The sequence below is a fragment of the Watersipora subatra genome, chromosome 4 (genome assembly GCF_963576615.1).
Source record: "Watersipora subatra chromosome 4, tzWatSuba1.1, whole genome shotgun sequence".
In the NCBI taxonomy this organism is placed as follows: domain Eukaryota; kingdom Metazoa; phylum Bryozoa; class Gymnolaemata; order Cheilostomatida; family Watersiporidae; genus Watersipora; species Watersipora subatra.
The window spans coordinates 32370654-32397992 of record NC_088711.1 but is presented as its reverse complement, the minus strand read 5'-3'; the positions used below and the strand labels follow the sequence as shown (position 1 = coordinate 32397992).

The 27339-nt window shown below is 36.8% G+C and overlaps 1 protein-coding gene across 1 annotated transcript in view; it reads right to left on the bottom strand.

Moving 5' to 3' along the window:
- The window catches only part of LOC137393539 (lysyl oxidase homolog 3A-like), a 41673-nt gene extending 14588 nt beyond the window's left edge, over nucleotides 1-27085 (bottom strand). Inside the window, exons 1-5 of the mRNA XM_068080132.1 lie at nucleotides 26988-27085; nucleotides 9363-9528; nucleotides 8419-8585; nucleotides 3201-3400; nucleotides 2290-2585 (exon numbers count right to left, since the gene is read on the bottom strand). Coding sequence (XP_067936233.1) covers nucleotides 2290-2585; nucleotides 3201-3400; nucleotides 8419-8585; nucleotides 9363-9469 — 770 coding nt within the window. The 5' untranslated portion in view covers nucleotides 9470-9528; nucleotides 26988-27085. The remainder of the gene's footprint in view (nucleotides 1-2289; nucleotides 2586-3200; nucleotides 3401-8418; nucleotides 8586-9362; nucleotides 9529-26987) is intronic.
- Nucleotides 27086-27339: the final 254 nt, after the last annotated feature.

Sequence of the window (27339 nt, the reverse complement as noted above, 5' to 3'; positions counted from 1 at the left end):
AAATTACCACCCATATGGATTAACCGGGGTGAGGAAACAATTTTTATATATACACACATATATAAATATAATTCAACCAAAGTTAGATGTTCCTTAAAGCCATGCTATAAACTAAAATATAATCGATACCAAAAAAAGACTAATCATCAAGGGTACTCTTCCAATATACACTAATCTAGTAATGTATATATATATGAATCTCAGTGTTTCTGCGTCATCCGATATTTTGTGATTCTGTGATTTGGTCTTTCCAGCTATAGCTTTTAAAATCTTGGAATGAAAAGCTCGCACCGTGCTAGATTTGAACTCATGAAGATCGTAATAACACGTTTCTAAACTTGTCATTACAACTCTATCTCTCTTATCATACACTGTATACCCTTTTCTCGATTGCACATGCTAATTTATGTATTAATTGATACATTGCCCCCACAGGTGATGTGTCCCTATTATAGAATCTTTTACGTCTAACTCGATGAATTTGAGGCCTTTTCGTCCTCGCCATGCTAGGGTGAAATTGTTTTCCGCCATACGATATCAACAAATATTTTTCTTGAAATTAAATATTGGCAACTGTGTACTGATTATATAAATTATTAGGAGCTCGTTGCTCGTCGTCTCAGTTCAGTGTTACACGTTGTGGTAAATATGGATTCGCAAACAAATAAGTGATAAAACTTAGTTGAAAGTTTGAAGTTATTCATACTAAAACGTCCTTTAAGTATGTGTTTAGAAAACTAAATTCATTTAAGTTAGATTCAGGGCTTATGTTACACGTCTGTCTCGAAGGTAAAAACTCTCCATGGTACGCACTGCGCGTAATACATTGTAGTGTTACATTCTCTAGCTGATTATAACCACAAAATGCACTAAAGTTACTGTAGGTAACTATAGTTACTAAGGTTAACATACTGTTTTGTTACTACTTTTTAATGATTATGATTTTTACCAGGTGTTCGCATTCAATAACTGCTATGGGTTTCCATACAACTTTATACAGTATTTTTGCTTTATGATGCCAACAGTAAAACAAACTAAAACCGTATAGTTGAATACCAACTAACTTTTCATTGTAATTGTAGCAAAACAGACTATATTTAACCATTGCTTGCTAATGATTTTACATTTATATTTAAACACCTTTACGGTTTTATTTTTTCTCTTAATATATTTTACAAAAACACTTCTTTCATGACATGAAATTTAAAAGGTACAGTTGTTTGGGAAACCTTTACATTTTTATTTTTTTACACTTTTCTTATGATATGAAGTTTAAAAATCAGAATGGTAAACGTTGTTATATGTTAAATAAAAATAAATTTTCTGTCCAAAGACTTTTTTATTACCCGGGCAACGCTGGGCATTCAACTAGTATATATATATATACTAGTGTAGAAGAATGCCCGGTTTGCACTGCTAATAGAATAATTACCTAATGAATTTGAGTAACTTACCTGGAAAAGCTTGATCTTTATTAACATCTTTACTAAAACAATACCCATGGTTTGGGCAGCGTAACAATTGCTCCGCATAAGAGACAAAAGTGCTAGTTATTAACCCCAAACAAGCGCTTCAAGTGTGAGTATCTTAACCAATGTAATGACTGTTTGCCCCATGATTCCATTGTATTCTATGAAGCTAAATGATTAAGTTCGCTGCCTCTAGATCTGGAGTCTCGAGATCGAATCCAGTGCCATGTGAATCTTTCAATGCTAGATTTAATTGCTATAACTGGACACACGGTTTAACAAAAAGACAAACACTGAGATTTATAGATATAAGGAAAACCTAAATATGTAAATATTTATGAATATCCATTATACTGCTAAAGTATACAATTATCTAAAAGATAATAACTTTAGTAAAGCTAATAAAAAGTGGTAAACACCAAGTGTAAAATCTATTAATAGTTTGACAAATAGTTCGTACTTAGCTTTTAGCTACGACCAACTTCGAGGCAGCGGTCGTTCCTAATAATATATAATGAAGTGGTGCAATAACCTTTTTACTTATTTGGTTTATAGCTATCTAATTATTAGCTAGTGTTTTTAATTTGCTATTAAAAACACTTTTTTGCAATAATTTACTATCACATTAGCCTCAGAGCCAAGAAATCAAGCACGAGTAAAACGTACATAAACCATGTATCCTTAAAGAATTGCAGTAAAAATATTTTTAGATTAAGTAGCCATTATTTCCATGACCCATCTCGAACCTAATACATTGTATAGCCATTGGATAGTACGCCGGCTCCTCTAGAGGTGTTTTCAATACAATTTTTTAACCTACCTCGAACTTAATATATCCATTGGCTGGTACACTGGCTCTTCTAGAGGTGTGTTCAATACATTTCTTTGAGAGAAATCCGGACTGAGCAAATGCTGTACCCTAGCCAACAACTCTCTTGTCCTTAGGCTATATCCTCTGTATGCAGCTGGTACTGAATCTCCATTTTCTTCCTCCGCTATGACACGATTTTGCTCTGTCTCTCCCATAGACATCTGACCTGCAGATCTATCTAGATCTATGGGATTACTTTCCGTCTCTAAATCAATGCTCGAGGCTGAAGCTGCCCTCTCATCAAGCTATTAAAGAGATATTGTGATTGTATATGTGTATGCATAGCCTTGAGTCATAGAAAGGTGTCAAGGCTAGGCTTGGCTTAATTGCAACTTTGCATATTCAAAACAGTTTAACAGACCAACCAGCTAGTTATAATTCTTAAACAGCCATACCTCTAGAAACATTGCTAGTAACATTGCTAATAATATCTCATTCGCTATATGATTATCTACTAAACTAGCTGACAGAGAGAATTCCACGCAAATTGTTTCAAAATGTGTGAAAATCAGACACAGCGAGTTATCAGAATTTGAACTAGTCATAAATTTGACAACTAAAACCAATTTTATAAGGCGTTTCCTCATTTTAAAGATTTGAAGTCATTTTAATCATTTCATTTTAAACATTGAACTCATTTTTGACCGTGTACAGCTAGTCTCAAATCAACGTGCAGACCAGAAAAAATTTGTCAGAGTAAATTCTTGCTGTTCTCTTCCTAGAGCAATCATCTTTAGCAGCAACCATCCTTGGCAGCAATTATTTTTGGCAGCAATCATCATTGGCAACGTGTGATTTCTAATTACACCTTGATTAGCAATGCGTCTGTAAGTTTACAAAATTATTGAATGGCTACTCACCAACTGTACCTGGGGTCGAGATGAAGAGGGCAGTTCAAAGCTGGCTGATATTTTTAGATGTGCCGGGGCAGCAGTTGTATCACAAACAACTCCCGCCGCCTCTCCGGCATTGCAATTACTGGTCAGCCATTCCCTGTGTTTGCACTCACCGAGGTTGTTTTCATGGCCCTGACACATCACGTCATCAAGGAAAACTTTCTCTAGGAGTAAATGAGGAATATTTGATAAAAACAGCTCTTCCAGAATGCAGAGCATGGGAGGAGTCGTAGCACCATGATATAGGAAGTAACATTCGTTTTTTTGCACACACTTGTTCAAGTACTCATTTCAACTCTTATATAGCATGTAAACAGTATATTTACCAAACCATTAATTTATTTATGCGTTCATTAATTCATTCACTTTTAAATTCATCTGTTTGTTCATTATTTCATCAACATATTCATTCACTTGATTGGTTCATCAACGTATTCATTCAATTGATTGGTTCATCAACGTATTCATTCAATTGATTGGTTCATCAACGTATTCATTCACTTGATTGGTTCATCAACGTATTCATTCACTTGATTGGTTCATCAACGTATTCATTCACTTGATTGGTTCATCATCATATTCATTTACTTGATTGGTTCATCAACGTATTCATTCACTTGATTGGTTCATCAACGTATTCATTTACTTGATTGGTTCATCAACGTATTCATTCAATTGATTGGTTCATCAACATATTCATTCACTTGATTGGTTCATCAGCGTATTCATTCACTTGATTGGTTCATCAACGTATTCATTCACTTGATTGGTTCATCAACGTATTCATTCATTTGATTGGTTCATCAACGTATTCATTCACTTGATTGGTTCATCAACGTATTCATTCACTTGAATGGTTCATCAACGTATTCATTCAGTTGAATGGTTCATCAACGTATTCATTCACTTGATTGGTTCATCAACATATTCATTCAATTGATTGGTTCATCAACGTATTCATTCACTTGATTGGTTCATCAACATATTCATTCAATTGATTGGTTCATCAACGTATTCATTCACTTGAATGGTTCATCAACGTATTCATTCACTTGATTGGTTCATCAACATATTCATTCAATTGATTGGTTCATCAACGTATTCATTCACTTGAATGGTTCATCAACGTATTCATTCACTTGATTGGTTCATCAACGTATTCATTCACTTGAATGGTTCATCAACGTATTCATTCACTTGATTGGTTCATCACGTCATTTATTCTTTTGTTAATTTATTCATTTATACATTCAATCATCTGTTCTTTTAATCATTCAATAACTCATTGATTCATTCCTTTTCCATTGTATTTTTATAAAGATTAGAAAATATTTTTTCGGCTGTCAGATCAAATAAAAGTCCAAATTTCAACTTTGTTGCATAGTATTTAACAATACAAAAGAAAGAACCTTACATTTGAAAGGAAGAACAATATAATTATATTATCTTTCAAGCGTGGAATAAATATGAGTTTTCTAAGATAATGTGAGATATAAAGCTTAAGCATAAATGTACTTTATTAAATGCAGAGTAAACGGTATTGTAAAAAGTGGGCGTAGTAAATAGTGATGCTATGGTAATAACATATATTATTATTTGCTTAATAGAGGTTTGGCTTAGCAACAAGTTAGCAGAAATTTGATCAATATTAAGAATCTATTACCTGAATAATTATTAGTAATTCTAGAAAAGGATCTGGCAAGATACTACATATAGAAATAGTAAAGCTGTTAGTACTATTTACCACTGAGTGGATTACACAACTACTAAATCCACGATTAGGGAATGTTTGCCATTACCATATGCCGACTAACTTATGCATTAACTGTTCACATGTACACTAATTATGCCTACAGTCTGTCTGTGTTGGACATAGTACCTCGATAAGCCACAACTTCAATGTAACCCAAAACAAGCACAACTTCATCCGCATGTAAAATGACATTTGCCTTAACTGAATTTATTTAGTGCACTCGTAGTTTTTGTATTCGTATACACCCACTCAGCTTTCACTAGTCTTGTATCACATGTATAATTGCACCAATTTGTATAAGTAAAGTGACATTTAGAATGGAAAACTCATGACTGATGAGCAATCATTACTAATAATTGCTGGGTAGACGACTCTCGCAATAACTTTTAGATGAATCTCTGGTATCGACATCCATTTGTCTTTATGGCGTGTTTTAACACGTCAGTTAAATATTAAAGAAGCATGAAAAAACCTTTTGACAGGCTCTTAATACGGTCTGCTCATCACAGAAAAGCCATATTCTTATCTAGCTGTTATATGCTGTGTAGCATGTTGTTAGGCCTTGTCTAGCTGCAGGCGCATTCAAGCAGGTTTGCTGCCAATGATATATTGTACTATTAGCCAAGATTGAACTACATGTACTGTATGCTCAAATGAATAAGGTCTCCTAGGCTCCAACTCGTACCTGCTGAAGAGTAGACTCTAATACTCTCTCATTCTTTTTGTTTAAAGTTTGTATAAATGGGTTTTAAAGCTGATGTAAACCCCATCAGCTTTAAGCAATTAAACCCTGACATAGCATTACAACCCTTCAACCTTACAACTCTTTAGCCTACAGTTTTTAGTCTGTCGGAAGCTCCATGGCTCATCCCTTTCATATCATAACTCCTAGCTTTCTGTGGCTCATCCCTTTCATATCATAACTCCTAGCTTTCTGTGGCTCATCCCTTTCATATCATAACTCCTAGCTTTCTGTGGCTCATCCCTTTCATATCATAACTCCTAGCTTTCTGTGGCTCATCCCTTTCATATCATAACTCCTAGCTTTCTGTGGCTCATCCCTTTCATATCATAACCCCTAGCTTTCTGTGGCTCATCCCTTTCATATCATAACTCCTAGCTTTCTGTGGCTCATCCCTTTCATATCATAACTTCTAGCTTTCTGTGGCTCATCCCTTTCATATCATAACTCCTAGCTTTCTGTGGCTCATCCCTTTCATATCATAACCCCTAGCTTTCTGTGGCTCATCCCTTTCATATCATAACTCCTAGCTTTCTGTGGCTCATCCCTTTCATATCATAACCCCTAGCTTTCTGTGGCTCATCCCTTTCATATCATAACTCCTAGCTTTCTGTGGCTCATCCCTTTCATATCATAACTTCTAGCTTTCTGTGGCTCATCCCTTTCATATCATAACTCCTAGCTTTCTGTGGCTCATCCCTTTCATATCATAACCCCTAGCTTTCTGTGGCTCATCCCTTTCATATCATAACTTCTAGCTTTCTGTGGCTCATCCCTTTCATATCATAACCCCTAGCTTGAATCATACAAGTCGCCGCCAGTCCGCCTTCTTGTTAAATGAATACACATGGCGAGACGTTGCAGCTACCCACGCGAATACTTCACTTGGTGACTGATTACTCCCCACCATAACTCTTCTTGTCTATGATAGGAAAGGTTAACCTTTTAATAAGTACGTGATGGCATTCGACGTGTTGTCAAACGTGTTAAGCGTGTAGTCGGAAATGCTGTCGGGAGAGGCTAAGATGATGTCAGCAGGAGAGGGAGTCAATTATTAGTGCGGCAACAAACCAACTGCCAACAAACGTAAATCGCAACGAGTGTTGAAGGTGTCATCAAACACAAGTGCGGGAAATTCTACCTTTTTGGTAAAAAGATTTGATAAGTTTAAGTTAAGCCATGGGCAAAAGCTGCTAATAGCGGTCTACTCTATTTTAGTTTAGTTCTGCTAGAAAGTTGCTGTAAAGAATAGCGAGGTAAATTGAAAAAAACATTTACCAACAAATACTAATGGGCTGTAGGTGCATCGCTGCAGATTCTATGAATGCGATTTTGAGGCAGCGAGTTGCTGCGGTTGAACTTTAAAATGAACAAGAAAAGTGCAGAGGTATTTTGGGAATTAGAGAGAAATATTAGAGGATATATAATATATAATTACTATATTAGAGGAATATTACAGGATATATAATATATAATTATTATATTAGAGGAATATTAGAGGATATATAATATATAATTATTATATTAGAGGAATATTAGAGGATATATAATATATAATTATTAAATTAGAGGAATATTACAGGATATATAATATATAATTATTATATTAGAGGAATATTACAGGATATATAATATATAATTATTATATAAGAGGAATATTAGAGGATATGTAATTATTATATTAGAGGAATACCCCACTGGAGCGATGCCTCAATTGATGATTAGCGTTTGCAGTCGTCTATACTTATAAGCAGCTAATATATAATACGGCAGTTTGTGGGTTTCTAGCAGGTTTACACTTTGGTATTTGGAGATACATGTACCATTGGTTTAAAAATCGCACTTGATTGGCGTGATGTGTAATTTGTTAAATTTTTCAATCATCCAAGAGACTCTTTAGAAGAGCCAAACAATAGCAAAGTCAGTTAATCAATAGTAATTAATAATAGAAGCTACAACGATAATAGAAATACTCATCATAACAACTATGTTACATATTTTTTATGAACCAGAGGAAATATTAGCTAATTTAAATGAACAGATTATATTTTAATAAATGAGACGTTTGTAATTGCTAAAAAAATAGTAACTGACCATTGGTTGAAGCCCACTCTTCACCCCAGCAGAACAGATGCATTGCTGGTGAAAATCATACATAGTTAGTATGGTTTCTGATGAAGAGTCTTAGAAATGATTGCACTAATGTATACAGTTACTTTATGCAAGTGACTGCCACAATTGCTTGCTACGAGACAGAAAACACCCATTCCTTCAAATACTCATCAATCATTTGGCAAAAAGATTTTTTCTCAGCACCTCTGGCTAGGTGGCGGGCACATGACAGAATATGGCTGGAGAATTGTCAACTCCCTCCAGAAAACTCTGATTCATGAATATTATTAATGACTAAAGATTCTCAGAGTTGACAATTCCTAAGACAATCCCCCTAGTACCACTAAATAGCTCCCCTGTAGCTAGGATATTAAGCATCCTGCAGTCATGAATTAGCAAGCGTATTACGTTGATTTTGTGGGCGCTACCACACTAGAAACTAACAACCGACATAGACATCTATGATGGCAGGATTGCACATACATTTAACTAACAACCGACATAGACATCTATGATGGCAGGATTGCACATACATTTAATTAATGTCAAACATATTAAACAATCACTTAATGTACCTGTAATGGCCGAGTGATACTTGTTGTATTCTGTAACCCGCAATGCTCTCCCAAAGCCAAGCTGACGACAAACAACATTACCATCTTCGATATCCCAATCATCATCACAGACAACTCCCCAATCCGAACCTCTTTTCACGAAGACATTTCCCTCTCCCAACTCTGTTCTGTAACGAGGAGTACGAACGAGATAAAGATAAGTGAACTGAGTTGATTTCAGTGTGTACAAATTTGTAAAATTTCAGTGAAATACTTAATTTGTATTTTGTGTTGCTACAACATTGAGAGTTTGATTTTGCTCGTGTAGGCGCCAACATTCTGACAGAGATTAACTATTTCGGTCACTAATTTATCTATCATATAAGCCTTTGTTCCTTGTTTTAGAATTACAAGCCATCTACCTATGTAAAATACTGATATGGTAACATTAATTGATCAGCCAGCATCAAGCTTTCTGTAATAGAAACTGTCTCTCACGATTTCCATAGATCTACATATTTTAAGTACACGCATATACAAGTTGCGCTGTGTTAGACAGATGTACTCATGCACTCTAATCATGTGCCTTGTATGATGAACTCTCATAACTGGATAGCTATGTACACAACTACAGATATGAACCGTTTTATTTGACTGATATCATAGATTTAACCTCTAAGTTTGTAAGTTTTATTATATTTATATAATTTAGAAATACAATTTAAACTGAAACATAAGCTTTCACGGAAAACACGCTTGTTAAGGGGATGATAAACCATCCCTAAGAGTAGAGCTATGATTGTACTAACCTTAGTTTTACAAAAGCTCTTTATTGCTTACCTTATATGCTTATACGGAACACATGCTTTGAAGCTTCAATTACACCAAAAGATACTATGTATAATAAGACCTTTTTACATGGCATGCCAAGATGCAACCCTTCTAGCAGAGCATATGCGACTCACCCAAGTCCAACAAGTTTAACAGAAACTTCCTCCGTATTGCAGAGGTAGAAAAGTGAGAGAAAGACAACTGTTAGAGCATGCATGACGAAATAAAGATGGTTGACCATTAACGACAGCGTCCTCAGATGATCAGCGATGAACTCAGCATCTTTGTCAGTTTTATTGTCTGAAAACGTACAGTCGAAGCTTTTACACATAAACGAGTGGTAGGCAAAAGCAAGCAACTCATACGGTAGTTAGTGCAGTCAGTTGTGTTGACTGTAGTGCTATTTTTTTATTGTTAAGAAGTTGCATTATCTATGAATTATCTTATACCCTTTAGATTACTTGTTAGATAAGAAGGGAGCGCATAATTGTAACCACGCAGCAGTCTTGTTCGAATTAACCTTTAGTTATTACATTAGATAGGAAAGATCTTAAGACAATGCCCGCTACAGTGAGGAATGATGCTGCCCGATGCGTGGCTCATCACGAGTATGAACAAAACATCCTGATGTCGCGGAGCGAGTAGTCTAGCAGCTGACCCAACTATTGTCTTTAGGATTTATAAGTATTTTATCTATTGTCGCTTTTAAATTAGACCGCTTTTGTTTCATGAACGTATACGTGACTCGCGCTGAAATATGATATTGGATTCTCCTCACATAGGCCGGCAAGCAAATTACTGCATAGTTATATTTAACATTAAGAAGTTATCTTCTAGCATAAGCTGCAGGAATTAACTATACTATTTGTTAGTTGGTTTTTTAATAGTGTTCAGACTTTTCTTGTATTTTAACTAAATTTGAAACAAAAGTCTTGAAGGAAAGTCAATATATTTTAGGATATGTTCTTTCAAACAAAACATTTATTGTCGTCTGCTCAATTTTGATGATTTGCAAATACATAAAATTTTAAGAATATGTGTAATTAAACTGTCAGGGAATAAATTGTTGTTAAGGAAGCTACCAAGTTACTGCTAGCTTTATTGGTCTAATAGATGTTCCTCTTGCCTTTGGTGTGCTTTTGGAAGGAGTCCAATGCTTGCTGTTTTCTAGATTATAGAGAGATGTAGCTTAATATCTGTGACCATTATGTATTGCATCCTTAATGTCTGTGGCCATTATGTATTGCATCCTTAATGTCTGTGGCCATTATGTATTGCGTCCTTAATGTCTGTGGCCATTATGTATTGCGTCCTTAATGTATGTGGCCATTACGTATTGCATCCTTAATGTCTGTGGCCATTACGTATTGCATCCTTAATGTCTGTAGCCATTATTTATTGCATCCTTAATGTCTGTGGCCATTATGTATTGCGTCCTTAATGTCAGAGGCCATTATTTATTGCATCCTTAAAGTCTGTGGCCATTATGTAATGCATCCTTAATGTCTGTGGCCATTATGTAGCCTATTGCATCCTTAATTTCTGTGGCCATTATATATTGCATCCTTAATGTCTGTGGCAATTATGTATTGCATCCTTAATTGATCTGATACAACAAAACAATGGAAGTATTAATTAAAGAATGATGATGGAAACTAAAACAATTCATTTTTAAAAGAGAATTAATGAGCGGCAAAGAACTAGTAAAGTACTATTATAATTACTTTTAATTCATTTAGCAAGCTGTCAGTTTTTAATCTTAAAGGGAGGCAGAAATTTTTTTATGTGCATTTACAAGTTATGTTCAATAATGCCCATGCTGTGAGAGTTTGTCTGCTCTTAAATATAAACAACTTCATAAATCCAGGCTAATCTTTTAATCACGGTGTGTATATACAAAATTTCTAAAGCTCTGATGATAGGTACAAACAAAACTGTTCTTTCGTCCTGATTAATGATTAACAGTATGAACAACCTTGAGCAAATTCAGGCTAAGATGTTTTGACGCTCAAATAATCAGAATTTTTGCATGCGCAGACAATTAACAAATTAGAATCACCTGATCTCCGCTACATAATATATTCAGGGTTGTAATTGCTCCTATGATTTTCATCTTGGAGTGGGAAATAAAAAGGAGTTATCAACAAATCTGACTGTTTTTCCTTACACATGTAGTAGAGCTAACAATTGAGAAAGATATTCTAGCAAACAAACTATGAAATGGGAGATGGTACAGAAAAGGGTCATGGGGGAGCAACTCCACAGAGTAGAATGCGATATATCCCATGCAGAGAGGCATTCATTTCCGATGAACTGATGAAAAGATGAGGCGACTGAGTCGCTATATATAACATGAATGACTTCTGGCATCGAAGTTGACCCAGAGAAGAGGAAAGATACAATTTGCTGAAATATATTCATGTATAAATCTTTATGCCATTGACTATTTTTAACGATTTTATTCATACTGTTTGTGTAGTTGTTACTAGTTAGATGGTAGGAGATTATTTATTCAGGACGTGAACACTGATAATAAAGAAGTAGCCATTGCCATTGTCACGAGCGCAACTCTCTGTATTTACATGACGACGTCCTTTAACACAAAAACCGGAGGTACACAACTCCTAGTATTATACAATGCAGTGTAACATAACACGAATATAGCACATGTCTCTTTTCCTAAGTATGTTTGAAGCAATGAGTAAAACAGATTATGCCTTTGAAATGAGTAAAACCAAACATGAGTAACAAAGTGATATAACTAACAGGGCTAGCAAGAGAAATGCACTGAGTAGTGTAAGCAACTAGCTACAAAATGAATAAAATATAAAAGCTATAATCTGACTGACTGGCAATGCCTAGCATTCTTCAATCAGTCGACGTGGCAGTCTGATTGTACGACGAGGTCTCGAAGTCGTAGGCGTGCGTGCTATCCATACTTTGGGCACAACTTGACAGAGAACTGTGTGAATCCGGATTGTCAGGTATTGAATTGTCCGTATTGGGCGGAGAGTCAATAAGTGCTGTTTGGTTTTGGCGAATCTCGCTACCTGCAGATATTATGTATGTGCGGTTAGGTAACACCTCCTTCACTTGTCCATATCGTTGTAAATCACGTACAAATATGGGGCTACCTTTTCGTAGGGTAGGCAACTCTTTAACCTGTTGTGATCGGTCATGTCGCTCTTTCATGTTCACCTTGTATTCCTCATTGACAGACTGGAACGCTTTGTGATCTACATGGCTGGTTGTGTGATAGTGAATTTGAGCAACCTGTGTACGAAGACTACGGTTCATTAGCAACTCAGCGGGTGATCTTCCTCCATGTATCGGCGATGTATGATAAGCTAGAAGTCCTAGGTACAAATCTCCAGATTTCTGAAGTATGGACTTTATAGTCTTAAAGATGTGGTTGCGTCAAATTTGAGTTGATCTTAAAAGAAAGCATTTTTTTTCTCTATTAGTTGATATGTTGTTTGTTGTGTTACGCGATCTCATTGCCAAGATATTTGAAAACTAAAATCGAAAAAATCTGATCGCGGTAAAAATGCTCAGGCCACAAAAACATGCCCAGACTTGCCCAAAATGATGTCACGCGTTATACAACCTGTCTCTATCTCTCGTATTCACATCGGCTATTTGCGATAAAAAGCTAGTTCTACGCGGCTCTATTGGCATATATCTTATTTTGTATTTGCTCATGTTGGCTAGAATAAAATTTTAAATCCAGCTACAGATGTATTATTATGAATGTTTCAAAGGCCTCAAATAACGAAAATTGAAAATTTGTTCTACTCACTTTCTCCAAATATTGTGTAAACATTTGGGTGCCGACTACCAATTCTACCGGTCTACGGTAATTCTGTCAAGCTAACTATGTAGAACAAGGTCTTTGTATCATCACAGTTCCGCCGCTACCCATACTAACGATATACAGCCTCCCATTAGTCCCGCCCACATTATGTCCGTCGCCTATCCTTGGGGCGGGGCTGTATATCATTGCCCTCACCGACTACTAGACGTTTCTTACGACTAGTTTCTTACTAGTATTATTCTTACCGAATACTGCCGAAGTAAAATAAGCAAGCCTTGTCTTTGAAAAGAATATACATAGGGATAGAGTTTTAAGGATGAGAAGTTTGCTGCAAAATAAATTTGAACTCAAAATCTCCAGTTCTGCGGACATCCATATACCAAATCCAATTCACTACAATATTCTGCAAATCATGTTTTGCATTATCTTCAACAATATCATTTTATTATATAATTTTTACAAGCAAAAAGATTTTCATCTCGGCATAAAGCTTTTATTAAAAATATTCATCAACTCGTGGCCACTCACATAGTTTTAGCTGATACAATAAGACAAATTCATCTACTGCGACAAACTCAAACAAAACATCATGGTTTATGCAGCACACATTCAAGTCCCTCTTTCCCCTTTATGGCAGTTTCCACACTGACAAAGCTGCTTCGGCTGGTGGGACGACATAAACATTCTGTAATCAGTAAAACAAATGCAATAAATATATGTCATTCATAGATATGTCATTCTAAAGCGTATCTATTGAAAGCTTCCAAATTGGGAGTTAAATAAATTGCGAGTGTAATTTTAAAAATGAAAAAATGTTTAACAAAGGCACAAGCACGCCAAGCCAACGATTCGAAGCTTTGGTTCTGGAAATTAAAGATTTGCATTGATCAATTGACTTTCTTCACTTTCTACAAGTGAAAAGTGAACATCTAATGTCAAATCATAAATCTAATTTACTAGATAAAGCTGCCACAGAAAATTTGAAGCAAATGTAGCTAGGTGAACCGATAAAAAATATAGAACGATGATTAATGATAGCAAAAAGTTATAATTTTATTAATTAGTACATGTATTAATGAGTACTAAAATATTACCTTTAGTATATTCATCAATCTAAGCCATTGTAAAGCTAGATGCTAAAGATTAAAAAGAAGCTGTCAAGAACTCACTGTACATACGTATCTCGCACGCGCAGGAAATTACATTTTAGCCTCAAACAGGGAAATATAATCTGAATGTAAACTCAACAGGAAACTCTATAGGAGACTCAAAGTAAAAGATAAATTTACCTCCATTCTCCGAGCTTCCTCCGTAGAACTTTAACTACCTGATGCCAAGAAAACTCGTAATGATGTTAATTAATTTAGTAAATATTGATGTCCATGCGAATTAATAATAGAGTAAAATCCCTAAATTTGAGATCACAGACAATGCGTTTTACGAGTGATAACATTTATTACGGCCTATATAAAAATTTCGCGCTGATGATTGGCTAAGGAAGCGACCTCATATTTATCACTCGTGGTTTATTTTCAGATATATTGCTTGTGACGTCACGAAAGAAGCACCCGCTGGAACGTGAGCTTTTTAAAAGAGGGCCTCATTCAAACGCATATATCTCTGGACAGGGTTGGTCTACAAAGACAAAAATGGCATCAAATTGTAGCTGATGTTTTAGCCTTTTATGGGTCTTAATTTCATTAAATCGAGTTTTTTGACGCAACCACATCTTTAAAGATGTGCCAATCACAATGCCGATCATGTGTCAGTCTTCGTTAGCCAATCATCAGCGCGAATTTTTTATATAGGTCATAATAAATGTTATCACTTGTAAAACGCGTTGTCTGTGATCTCAAATTTAGGGATTTTACTCTATTGTTAAATCGCATGGACATTGATATTTACTAAATTAATTAACATCATTACTCTAATGAATTACTCGATCGACACGTTTTATTGGTGAACAACATAATTGTAAAAAATGCTGTGAAGTTACTGCGAAGGTGACTACGAGTTTTCTGGGCATCAGGTGGTTTAAGTTCTACGGACGAAGATCAGAGAATGGAGGTAAATTTATCTTTTACTTTGAGTCTCCTATAGAGTTCCCTGTTGAGTTTACATTCAGATTATATTTCCCTGTTTGAGGCTAAAATGTAATTTCCTGCGCCACAGAGCCCCTGTGACGCATACGTAAAATAACATTTGAGCAGCTGTGGTGCCTTGTAAAATTGTCATTTTCTTATTCAATTTATCTAGAGTACATAAACTGTCCTATATTTTACATACATAGACAATTTTTCCCTCGTATACTGGGTTGTGCATTCATAGCCCATCCTGAAAAAGAGCAGGTCCCACATTGCCAGCTACTGGCACGAACTGGGTAGAATCTTCAAGTAATCTCAAATCAAAAGTGCATTTCCACTGCCAAAATCATCCTTAATATTGTTTAACAGGATCTGTACTTTACTCAAAATAATTATGTAATAAATCCTTTGATGTCTTGGTCATTTTCATAAGCAAAATTAATTCATGTTACACCGGTGTAACAGTGGGCCTTTGTTCTCATTTCCTTCACTTCCTAGCTTATAGTTGAATTATGGCTGACAAACATGCATTGTAAAACTAATCTGCATTGGCTAATTTGTGGTAAAAGTAGTATGCACTGGTGAAGTACAAATGCTGTCTAATTATGTAGATCTTTCTGTGTTTAAACTGAGGGTCGTCACTGATACAAATGGATTATCAAGTAAGGTAAAGGTGGATATTCTTTGCACCAAATGAGTTGTTTTGACGATGGTATATAAGTTGAGGAGAACTTGAGAAGAGCATAGTCACATTTTGTAGTTGAGCATCGTGAGTTCTGTGAAATAGTAGTTCAGTGTAATTAAATTTGTGAATTTTGGTGGTAACCAACATGGCTTCTCGATCTCGCGTGAAAGTAGAGGATATACTAGAAATTTTTGACGGCGATGACAGTGAAATTGAAGATTATGAGGAGAGTGATTCAGATGAAGATTGGCATCCAGACTTGCAGATATTTAGTTGTGAAGGCTTTTTATGTAGGCGTAAGCGCAGCTGGTCTCGATATACTTTTTGCTTTAGGGTGCTAAACTTGTCATTCGACAACAAAATTAACATCTATAGCATTGTTTCTTGATCTACTGTAGACTATTGGTGGTAATGATTGCGAGCCAAGTGATGAAAGTGATGAAGAACCTGTATGTAACACAGTGCAGGCAACTGCACCTACAGCCGGCAATGTACCAAAAAGAGTCTGGCCCTCATACCGCTGGAGGAAAAAGGCCTCCAACCACCAAATTTGGCATTCACCGGTGCCAAAATGGAGGCTCCAGCTAATCAGAATATAAAAACACCATATCAGTACTTCCAACAATTTGTGACTGCTGATATGATTGATGGCATGGTTGACAATACCAACCTCTACAGCACACAAAAAATCGGAAAAAGCATCAACACCACGAAGAAAGAAGTAGAGCAGATGATGGGAATGTATTTTCATATGGGCCTTCTACGAATGAGCAGCGTCAGACAATACTGGGAACAAGGTACCAACTATGTACCAATAAGTAGTGGAATGCCACGGATTAGGTTCCAACAGCTTACTACCCAACTGCACTTTGTCAACAATAGCAGCATATTAGATGAACAGAAGAAATACAAGCTTTGGAAAATTCGACCATGATCAGACAGTCTGAGGGATCAGTGCCTAAAAGTAACAGCAGAAGAGCGCAACTCAATTGATGAAATGATGGTACAGTTTCGAGGAACAACCAGCTCAATCAGGCAGTATATAAAAAGCAAACCACATCCATGGGGATTCAAGGTATGGGGTAGAGCTGGTACCAGCGGAATGTTCTTAGACTTTGACATTTATCAAGGTGGCGATGGCACCCGAAGCCACCTTGGCCAAGGTGGAGATGTAGTGATGAAGCTTGTCTCTACACTAGCAATGAATTCAAACTATAAGATCTATGCAGACAATTTATTTACCAGCGTTCCACTCCTGGAGAAACTTTTAGGTTGGGGAATACAGTACACTGGCATTGTCAGACAGAATCGGCTTTAAAACTGTAAGATCAAAGGTGAAAAAGAGCTCAAGAAGGAGGGCAGAGGGTCATTTGATTTTCGGGTCAAAGACACTCACAACATTTCGGCTGTTAGATGGTTTGACAACCGAGCAATGACATTGCTCTCGACACATACCTGTGTAGAGCCACTGCGCATGGCTGGAAGATGGGACAAGAAGGCAAAGAAAAGGATTGATGTTTCCAAGCCTACAATTGTGGCAGATTACAACAACCATATGGGTGGTATTGACATACTCGACTCCTTTCTGGCAAAGTACCTATTTAGAATACGGTCTAGGAGATGGTATATCTACCTCTTTTGGCATTTTCTCTCCGTGGCTTTGGTCAATAGTTGACTAATGTACAAGCGAGAATGCTGCTTGTTGCAGCTTCCAGACAAACAAATGCTCCCGCAGCGCAAGTTTCAGGCTATAGTAGCTGAGTGCCTGGTATCAGTTGACAGCTACAAGAATCGTGGCCGACGCACATCTTCTAACCAAGCTGGTAACCAAGCAAAAGGTTGTGAACATTCCATGTGCTGATGTAAGAAAAGATCAAGTGGCCCATTGGCCAGCAAAGAGTGAAAAGAGAGGAAGGTGTAGGCTGTGGGAAATAAATAACACTAACACAATGTGCAGTAAATGTGGTGTGCGGTTGTGCTTTGTGGACGAACGTAATTGTTTTGTGGACTTCCATGCGTAAGACTTGTCATGTACATGATTCAAAAAGGTCTTGCTCAACTGTAACAGTTCACAATCTTATTGTTCTATCATTTATGTCATTTCAGTGATACTGGCATATGCAATTTTATAATTATAATAAAACATTCAATATTCAACTCTTGCTTTTAATTTACACTGTAATGCCCAATGTGACATATTCGTCACAAAGCAAAAAACATTAAAAAAAGTCATGATGATTTTTTTTCTTTTTACCCTTGCAAAAAGGAAGCTGAAACAAACTAGATTACAAAAGAAAACTTTTTTTTATCATGGCTTCAACCAGCTGGGTTCTGCGGGGTTAATTAATTAATACATGTACTAATTAATAAAATTATAACTTTTTGCTATCACTAATCATCGTTTTATATTTTTTTATCGGTTCACCTTTGCTTCGGTTCACCTTCGGTTCCCATTTGCTTCAAATTTTCTGTGGCAGTTTTATCTAGTAAATTAGATTTATGATTTGACTTTACATGTTCACTTTTCACTTGTAAAAAGTGAAGAAAATCGATTGATCAATGCAAATCTTTAACTTCCAGAACAAAAGCTTCGAATCGTTGGCTTGGCGTACTTGTACCTTTGTTAAACATTTATTCGTTTTTAAAATTACACTCGCAATCTATCAAACTCCCAATTTGAAAGCTTTCAGTAGATACGCTTTAGAATGACATCTATGAATGACATATTTATTGCATTTGTTTTACTGATTACAGGATGTTTATGTCGTCCCACCAGCCGAAGCAGCTTTGTCAGTGTGGAAACTGCCATAAAGGGGAAAGAGAGACTTGAATGTATGCTGCATAAACCATGATGTTTTGTTTGAGTTTGTTGCAGTAGATGAATTTGTCTTATTGTATCAGCTAAAACTATGTGAAGGCCACGACTTGATGAATATTTTCAATAAAAGCTTTATGCCGAAATAAAAATATTTTTGCTTGTAAAAATTATATAATAAAATATTATCGTTGAAGATAATGCAAAACATGATTTGCAGAATATTGTAGTGAATTGGATACGGTATATGGATGTCCGCAGAACTGGAGAATGTGAGTTCAAATCCAGTTTGCAGCAGACTTCTCACCCTTAAAACTCTATCCCTATGTACATGTATATTCTTTTCAAAGACGCATATTGCTTATTTCACTTACGATAGTAAGAAACTAGTTTTCGGTGTGGGCAATGATATACAGCCCTGCCCCAAGGATAGGCGACGGACATAATGTGGGCGGGGCTTATGGGAGGCTGTATATCGTTAGTGAGGGTAGCGACGGAACTGTGCTGATACAAATACCTTGTTCTACATAGTTTGCTTGACAGAATTACCGTAGACCGGTAGAATTGGTAGTCGCGGTACTCAAATGTTTACACAGCATTTGGAGAAAGTGAGTAGAACAAATTTTCAATTTTCGTTATTTGAGGCCTTTGAAACATTCATAATAATGTATCTGTAGCGGGGTTTAAAATTTTATTCTAACCAACATGATCAAATACAAAATAAAATATATGCCAATAGAGCCGCATAGGACTAGACTTTTATCGCAAATAGCCGATGTGAATACGAGATATATTGACAGATAAATCACGCGTGACATCATTTTGGGCAAGTCTGGGCATGTTTTTTTGGCCTGAGCGTTTTTACCGCGATCAGATTTTTTCGATTTTAATCTTCAAATATCTTGGCAATGAGATCGCCTAACACAACAAACAACATATCAACTGATAGAGAAAAAAATGCTTTCTTTTAAGATCAACTCAAATTTGACGCAACCACATCTTTAACCATTCGTTCTGCAGCACCGTTGGCTCTGGGATACATAGGCGATGAAGTTACACTTTGAAACTTGTAGGTTTTTGCAGTCTCAAAAATCTTGTGAAGAATATTGTGGTCCATTATCAGACAGAACCATTTCGGATACTCCGTGCCTGGCAAAAATGCTTTTCATCTGGTTGATTACACTTTTGCTGCTTTCATTGGGTAGTAGGGCTACCTCTGGGTATCGACAGTAGTAGTCAGTAATGAGTAGATATGGCTTTCTATTGTGATAAAATAAGTGGGTGCCTACTATCTGCCATGGTCGGCTAGGAATGGCTGTAGATAGTAATACTTCTTTAGTGACAGGAGCGGTCTCTTTACATACCCTGCAGTTTTTAATCATTTCCTCTATCTCTCGTGCCATGTTTGGCCACCAAACGCATCTACGTGCTCTCTCGGTACATTTATTTAATCCTAAATGCTCTTCATGCAGGTTGGCTAAAGTTTCCAGACGTTCTGTTTGTGGAATAATTATGCGGTTTTGATAAGTCAACAAATCATTGCACAGCGTAATATACCCTCTGCTTTCAAAGTATGGTTTGATTATGGAATCGATACTGGACAAATAGTGTGGCCACCCAGAGTTTACATATTTCTTGACCTAGCACATCACTTCGTTCGCTTCTTGAGAAAGCCTAAGCTTTTCGACATGCATTTTTGTGCTTGGCATGAGCATAGCTTGACGAGAATACGTGTCTACTTTCTCTACAAATAGAGTATCATTCTCTGTGGGAATGGCGCATGGGTATCTCGACACTGCATCAGCAGAAACATTCTCCTTACCGGGAATATGCTTTATCTGGTATTTGAAACGTATTAGTCTTAGCCTGAATCGTTGTATTCGAGCTGGCAGTTTACTGATTTCCTGATCTCCAAGCAGTGACACTAAAGGTTTGTGGTCGGTCTCTATAGTAAGGTCAAGTATACCAATGATATATCGAGCAAACCTTTCTGCGATCCAAATAACTCCCAATGCCTTCTCTATTGCGGCATATTTACGTTCAGTTTCGGACAGAGATCGGCTTGCGGCAGCTACTAGTCGACGGGTGCCATCTGACTGTTTCTGACTCAAGACAGCTCCTAACCCGTAATCAGACGCATCCGTTGACAAATCTGTCTCTTTATTTGGGTCATACGGGGCAAGAATCGGTGTAGATATAAACTACTCTTTGAGACGTTCAAACGCTTTTTGCTTGGAATCATTCCATATCCAATAACTCTTTTTGCACAAGAGCTCTCGGAGCGGTTGGCTGATATGTGCTACAGCAGAACTAAACTTGCCATATTGGTTGACTATGCCTAGGAAGCTCCTAACATCACGTACACACGTTGGTGTCGGAAAGTCAAGCAATGCAGATATTCTTTCACCTGCGTGAATACCACTAGCATCAATGCGGTACCCTAAATCAGGGGTGTGCAACAGGCGGCCCGCGGGCCACAATTCGGCCCACAGGCTAAGATAATATGGCCCCTGCATTGCGGTGCTGGTGTTTAGAATAGTAAACAAACTCTCATTCACCTAGCGCCTACGGAATAGCCTTGAGATCATTATCGCATTAACGACAATATAATAGCTTAGCTTATAATAGTGATGCTTGTTTATATAACCTATGCTTGTAGATTGCACTGATGATGCCTATGAATCAAATTGACAATTTTTTTGTGTATTTTTACCTAAGCTAGAAAGATTCATAGCTCTTGCATTGCCATTTTGCAATAAAATGTATTTTTGTTTATGTTATAGCCAGCAATATATAAACTCTGCAGATTTGTACTAAGCCATTTTATACCAAGCTACTATGCTAGTTGGCAGCATTTAGTTTTTTAATATTAATGTTATAATTAATTGTTAATATAGTGGGAGTGGTGGTGCACTCTTGTAATCCAACTACTTGTAAGCTAGGTTTGGTGGTCTATCACGCTTTATCAACAGTCATAGCTGGACATCCATGTGATCAAGTATTTTTACTGCCTTACCTGGGTAGAAGGCCAAAGAGGTATGCGATTTATATTATTAGCAATCATTCATGTAATTGTTGTAGCATTTGCATATTATAGAGCTTACATATTTTATTGATGTTATATTGCTTAGAATTGTGCAGATTGCCTACTTATATAAGCTTATATAAACCCATGTCAAAATGTTTTGTCATTATGTTATGTTTTTATTTTAGTTTTCACGGTTTGGGTTCCAAATAAACAATATAAACCTGAAACAGTTGGACTCAGTTATTTAACCCCGTAAGGACAGTACACTCTTTATCGATAAAATAAGATTGGGAAAGATTATTATTAGTAAGTGCTAACCAAAATGAAAATAATTTTTTTGGGTAAGTTAAACATTCTGGGCTAGATTTTTCCTCTAATATATTTTCATTAAGATATTTTAAAAATATTTTCTTCAACTTACAGTATATCCCAAATTTAAATAAAATTTATCGACTCTACCCAGTTCTGTGTCAGCTGATTGTACTCATTAAAGCTTTTTTTGCGATGGTAATATAACAGTCAACAAAATTTGTTTTTTTTTGTAGCTAAACACGTCTGCTACTAAGAAAAGTTAATGCTGAAGGAAGAGTTTTCAATAAAGATTGGAGTAGCAAATACTTTGTTGTTGAGCACAACAAAGGTCTTATATGTGTAATCTGCCAAGCTACAATCGCTGTATTGAAGGAATACAACATCAAACAACATTACACATCAATACATTCAGCCTCGTACAATACCTTGTTAGGCCAAGCTAGATTAGACAAGCTGGAACAGATGACCGCGGCAATTAAGAAGCAACAAGGGGTGTTTACTTCATATAAGAAAGACTCTGAGCTTGTAACCAAGCTTAGCTTCAAAGTCTGTGAGTTACTTGCAGAAAAAGGGAAGCCATTTAGCGATGGAGAATTCGTAAAAAGTTGCTTGGGTATATTCACTGATTTCGCCTGTCCTGAAAAAAACAGTTATTGCAACAAACCAGTTTGTCTCGTTTGACTGTGGCACACAGGATTAACCAGCTTTCGGATAACATTGAAGAGACTTTGAAAGAACGAATAAAGAGATGCACATCATATAGCTTGGCTCTAAATGAAAGCACAGATGTTAGCGACACTGCCAAATTGGTTGTTTTCATACGAGGCATCCCAGATAATTTTGAAATAATTGAAGAATTTTTAGACATGGCCAGTATGTCTTCAACAACCACTGGACAAGACATTTGTGACCAAGTAGTGAAGCTGATGGATAAGTTTGAACTGGACCCTTCTAGGCTCGCTGGCCCCTAACAACTGATGGGGCATCTTCGATGACAAGGAAAATTAATGGATTCACCAAGAAATTCGTAGATGCCATAGGTTCGCCAGAGGTTGTGGTGAATCACTGTATTACACATCAGGAAAATTTATGCACAAAAATTTTTGGTTTTACTGATGTGATGAAAAGTGTGGTTAAATGTGTGAACTACATTCATGCTCGAGGACTCAATCATCGCCAATTCAAGGAATTTTTAGAAGAACTCGATTCAGATTGCCCAGATGTTGTGTACTTCTCTGCAGTGCGTTGGTTGAGCCGAGCTAGTACGCTAAAAAGATTTTGGAATCTGAGAAAGGAGATTATGACTTTCATGGTTAATAAGCAGCAGGATGTTGCTTGTTTAACTGATGATGACTCGTTAAATGACCTTGCCTTTCTAACTGACATCACACAACATCTTTCAGATTTAAATGTTAAACTACAATGCAAATCTCAGTTGGTAAACAAGATGTTTGAACATATATGTTCCTTTGAAAAGAAGCTTCAACTGTTTCGGAATCAACTGAGTAAAACACAACTTACTCATTTTCCTTATTTATTTAGCAGTTAGAAAAGCAGAACTGCCAGGAATAGATTGCTCCAAATATACTGAACAATTTGACAAGTTGCATTCCGAATATTCAATGAGGTTTGCTGATTTTAGGAAATGCGAACCTAAGTTCAAACTATTTTCTCAGCCCTTTGACATGGTACCTGAAGACAGTACTGACCGCTATCAAATGGTGATGATAGAATTACAATCAGATGCTGATTTGAGGAGAGCATATACTAATAAGGATTTAGTAACTTTTTATGAGAAATATGTATTTGGAAAGTATCCAAATTTAGAGCTTCATGCTAGAAACATGTTATCACTTTTTGGCAGTACGTATTGTTGCGAACAGTATTTTTCAAAAATGAAGTTCACTAAAGACAGGTACCGAAGTCAACTCACCGATGAACACCTGACCAGTCAACTTCGAGTTGCTACTACATCAATAAAAGCAGACATTGAAAAGTTGTATAAAAACGTAAAATACCAAGTTTCACACTAATTATCTGATATGCACTTTATTTGTTTGTCTCAATTTCTTGGTCCAATATTACAGATTCATTCTAATAAAAGTTTGTATTTATTGTTTGCAAGAAATGTACTTATTTATATTATAGTATTTTCTCAGTCTCCTCAACTCGACACACAATTTTCTACTAGATTACATTATTTTGGTTTGCTGGCCCTAGGTGTTGTTCAAATATTGAAAAGTGGCCCTCAAAAGAAACATTTTGCACACCCCTGCCCTAAATACTCTAATGACGTTTTCTTTAGAGCACACTTGGCATGATTTAACGTTAGACCAGCGTCGTGCATGCGGCGTAGCATTTGCGACAAACGAAAGTTATGCTCTCTCTCGTCATTACCCATCACTAATACATCATCCATATGTACTACGACACCTGTGATACCTTCTAATATTTTTGTCATTTCTCTGCAGAATATCTCTGGAGCTGATTTTAGTCCAAATGGCAATTTACGGTAGTAGAAATGTCCAAATGGTGTCAAGAAAGTGGTAAGATGTTGGGATTTGGCAGACAATGGTATTTGCCAAAATCCGCAGTTGGCATCTAGTTTTGAAAATATGTGACCACCATTAAGTTTTGACAGACTGTCCTCGACGGTTGCCATGAGAAAAACTTCACGTCGTACGTACTTATTTAACTGTGTAAAGTCTGTACAGATACGAACACTGTCCTGTTTAGGTACAACGACTATTGGTGCACACCATTCCGTAGGCTGTTTCGCTTCTACAATAACGCCTAAAGATTTCATACGCTCTAACTTAGTGTTGACAAGTAATGGAAAGGGTACGGCTCGTGGCACGAATATACTGTACGGCTTGGCATCGTCAGTCAGTCTGATTTCACATTCAGTCTTTACAGCTCCTAGACCCTATAAAAGTCTTTTATCAACCAAATTATCAACATCATTCGCAAAATCATCAACATTATCAACATTACAGGCAAGCAAACCAAGACTTTGACATGCAAATTTGCTGAATAGGTTCACATCTTGATTATGCACAACGTAAATTGTTTCTGATATAGATTTGTTACCATGTGTAAGAATTGCATCAGTTTGACCAACACAAAGTATTTCTAAGTTATCAGGACCTCTTAGTCTCTTAGTATTGGGCTGCAATGGAGCGGATATAGCATTTGGTCCACACACAGTTGCTGCAGCACCAGAATCTAGTTTAAATGTTGCTGTATTGGTATGTCCCTGTATGTCAATGGCTAGTTTGGCCATCTATGGTTTACTACCATTTCTATCGCTGTTCTTGATTTCACCAGTAAACAACTCGACTTCAGTCACAGATTTTCCAGAGAAGCACATTTGCTTCCAATGGCCTCTCTTGCCACATGCAGTACATGTAGATCTAAATGCTGGGCAGGAGTCTCTGGAATGTGGGGCTTTTCCACAGCGTTGACATCGGTCTTTAGGGATAGATGAGGCAACCCTATTATTTGCAGAAGTGTTGTCAAAGCTATTGGCGTGTCCTTGGGTTGTCGGCCTGTGTCTAACATTACCAGTATTCGATGATTTGCGTCCTTTTAAGTAAGAGTTTCGGTTTGAGCTAGATGTGTCATTCTTTCGGCTATGTTGTGGCTGTCGTGAACTGAATCTGTTGGCATGTACATCTACAGCTGATCCCCTGACTACTGACTGTGCTTGTTTAGCTTATTCAAAGCGTCTAGCTATCATCACTGCGTCATCTAGCGTCAGATCTGCATCGGCTTGTAGTTTTTCACTCAACTTGTCTTCAGTAACGCCCACTACTAATCTGTCACGTATTAGCTTTTCCCGTAGATCTCTATAGTCACAAAACTCGGCTTGGCAATATAGCTTGTGAATAAACACATCTATAGAATCACTACCTTGTGTCAGTTTGTTGAATTTAGCTCTCTCAACAATGAGAATTCTCCTAACTCCGAAGTATTCATTGAATGTATCAATCACAGAATCGTAGTCAGTTTCTTCTATTCCACGACTAAGCACTACATCCTCAGCTTGCTCCTCTAACGTATAAATAAGAGTGTTAATCTGTTCACGCTGAGGTCTAGTATCCAAACCGCTCGCTTCTCTATACCTCCTCCATCTACTATACCATCTCGTCCAACCGGCAGGTTTGGCAAAGTCAAATTTGTCAGGTGGGTACAGCTTGGGTGCAGAATAATGCACTCTAAATGGCTCCACCGTTCGTTCATCAGCATCACCGGTTTCCCCCTCTCCGTCAGACATGATACAAACACCGCTGCCACCATGTGTAGTTGTTACTAGTTAGATGGTAGGAGATTATTTATTCAGGACATGAACACTGATAATAAAGAAGTAGCCATTGCTGTTGTCACAAGCGCAACTGTCTGTATTTACATGACATCCTTTAACACAAAAACCGGAGGTACACAACTCCTAGTATTATACAATGCAGTGTAACATAATACGAATCTAGCGCACTGTTCACATCTTAGTAAAATTTATTTATGTTCATGATTGCTAAAATGTTTTCAAGCAATATGCTTCCGTTTCGTTAATACTTTTTTGCGATGAGATTTTGTATTTATTACTTTTCATGCTCAGGATAAGTTTACTACGTGAGAGAACTGTTTACAACATATTGTATGTAATTTTTCCTAGGCTTTTTAGTCGTGCCTAGTTTATTGTACCAGTTAGTTGTAGCATAATAATTTTTATTGTTTCGTATATGAAAAATTTGCAAAGTTAGCAGACAGTAAGGTAATGCGATTGGTCGGTTTGAATAATAACTGTTCAGCTTCGCCTGCTTAAGCAATATAGATACTGCGGTAATTTTTTAGGCAGGCCAGCTTGTGTTTTGTTCCTGAGGAATGCGCATGAATATATTACTTCAGTAAAAATGTTTATTCGTTGAAGAAATGTTATAACTTTCTAATCGATAGTTAAATTACTGACAGCAAACCCTGAGAAGGTTGTAATGATGATTAGAAAAAAGAGTAATTGTTCTTACAAAGAGTTTAGCCCTTTTTGTTGGGTCCAACATGCTGTATTATAGGAAGCATTAAGGTTCAGCGTACACCAACGGTTTCAGCAGAGTGGGAGTTAGTTGGTCTTAGCTCGCTTCTGTTGGGTGTTGCAGGTTGTATTGTAGGAAGCGTTAGGTTCAGTGCAATCTACCTAATGGTTTCAGAAGAGCACAAGTGAGTTGGTTTCAGCTTCCCTGTTGGGAAAAGAAAGAGGTCGTATTGTAGGAAACGTTCGGTTCAGAGCACTCTGTTTATCTTACCAATGATATACAGCCCCCATGGGGGCTGTATATCATTGATATTACGCAGAGCCCTAGTGAGTGGGTCTTAAGAATG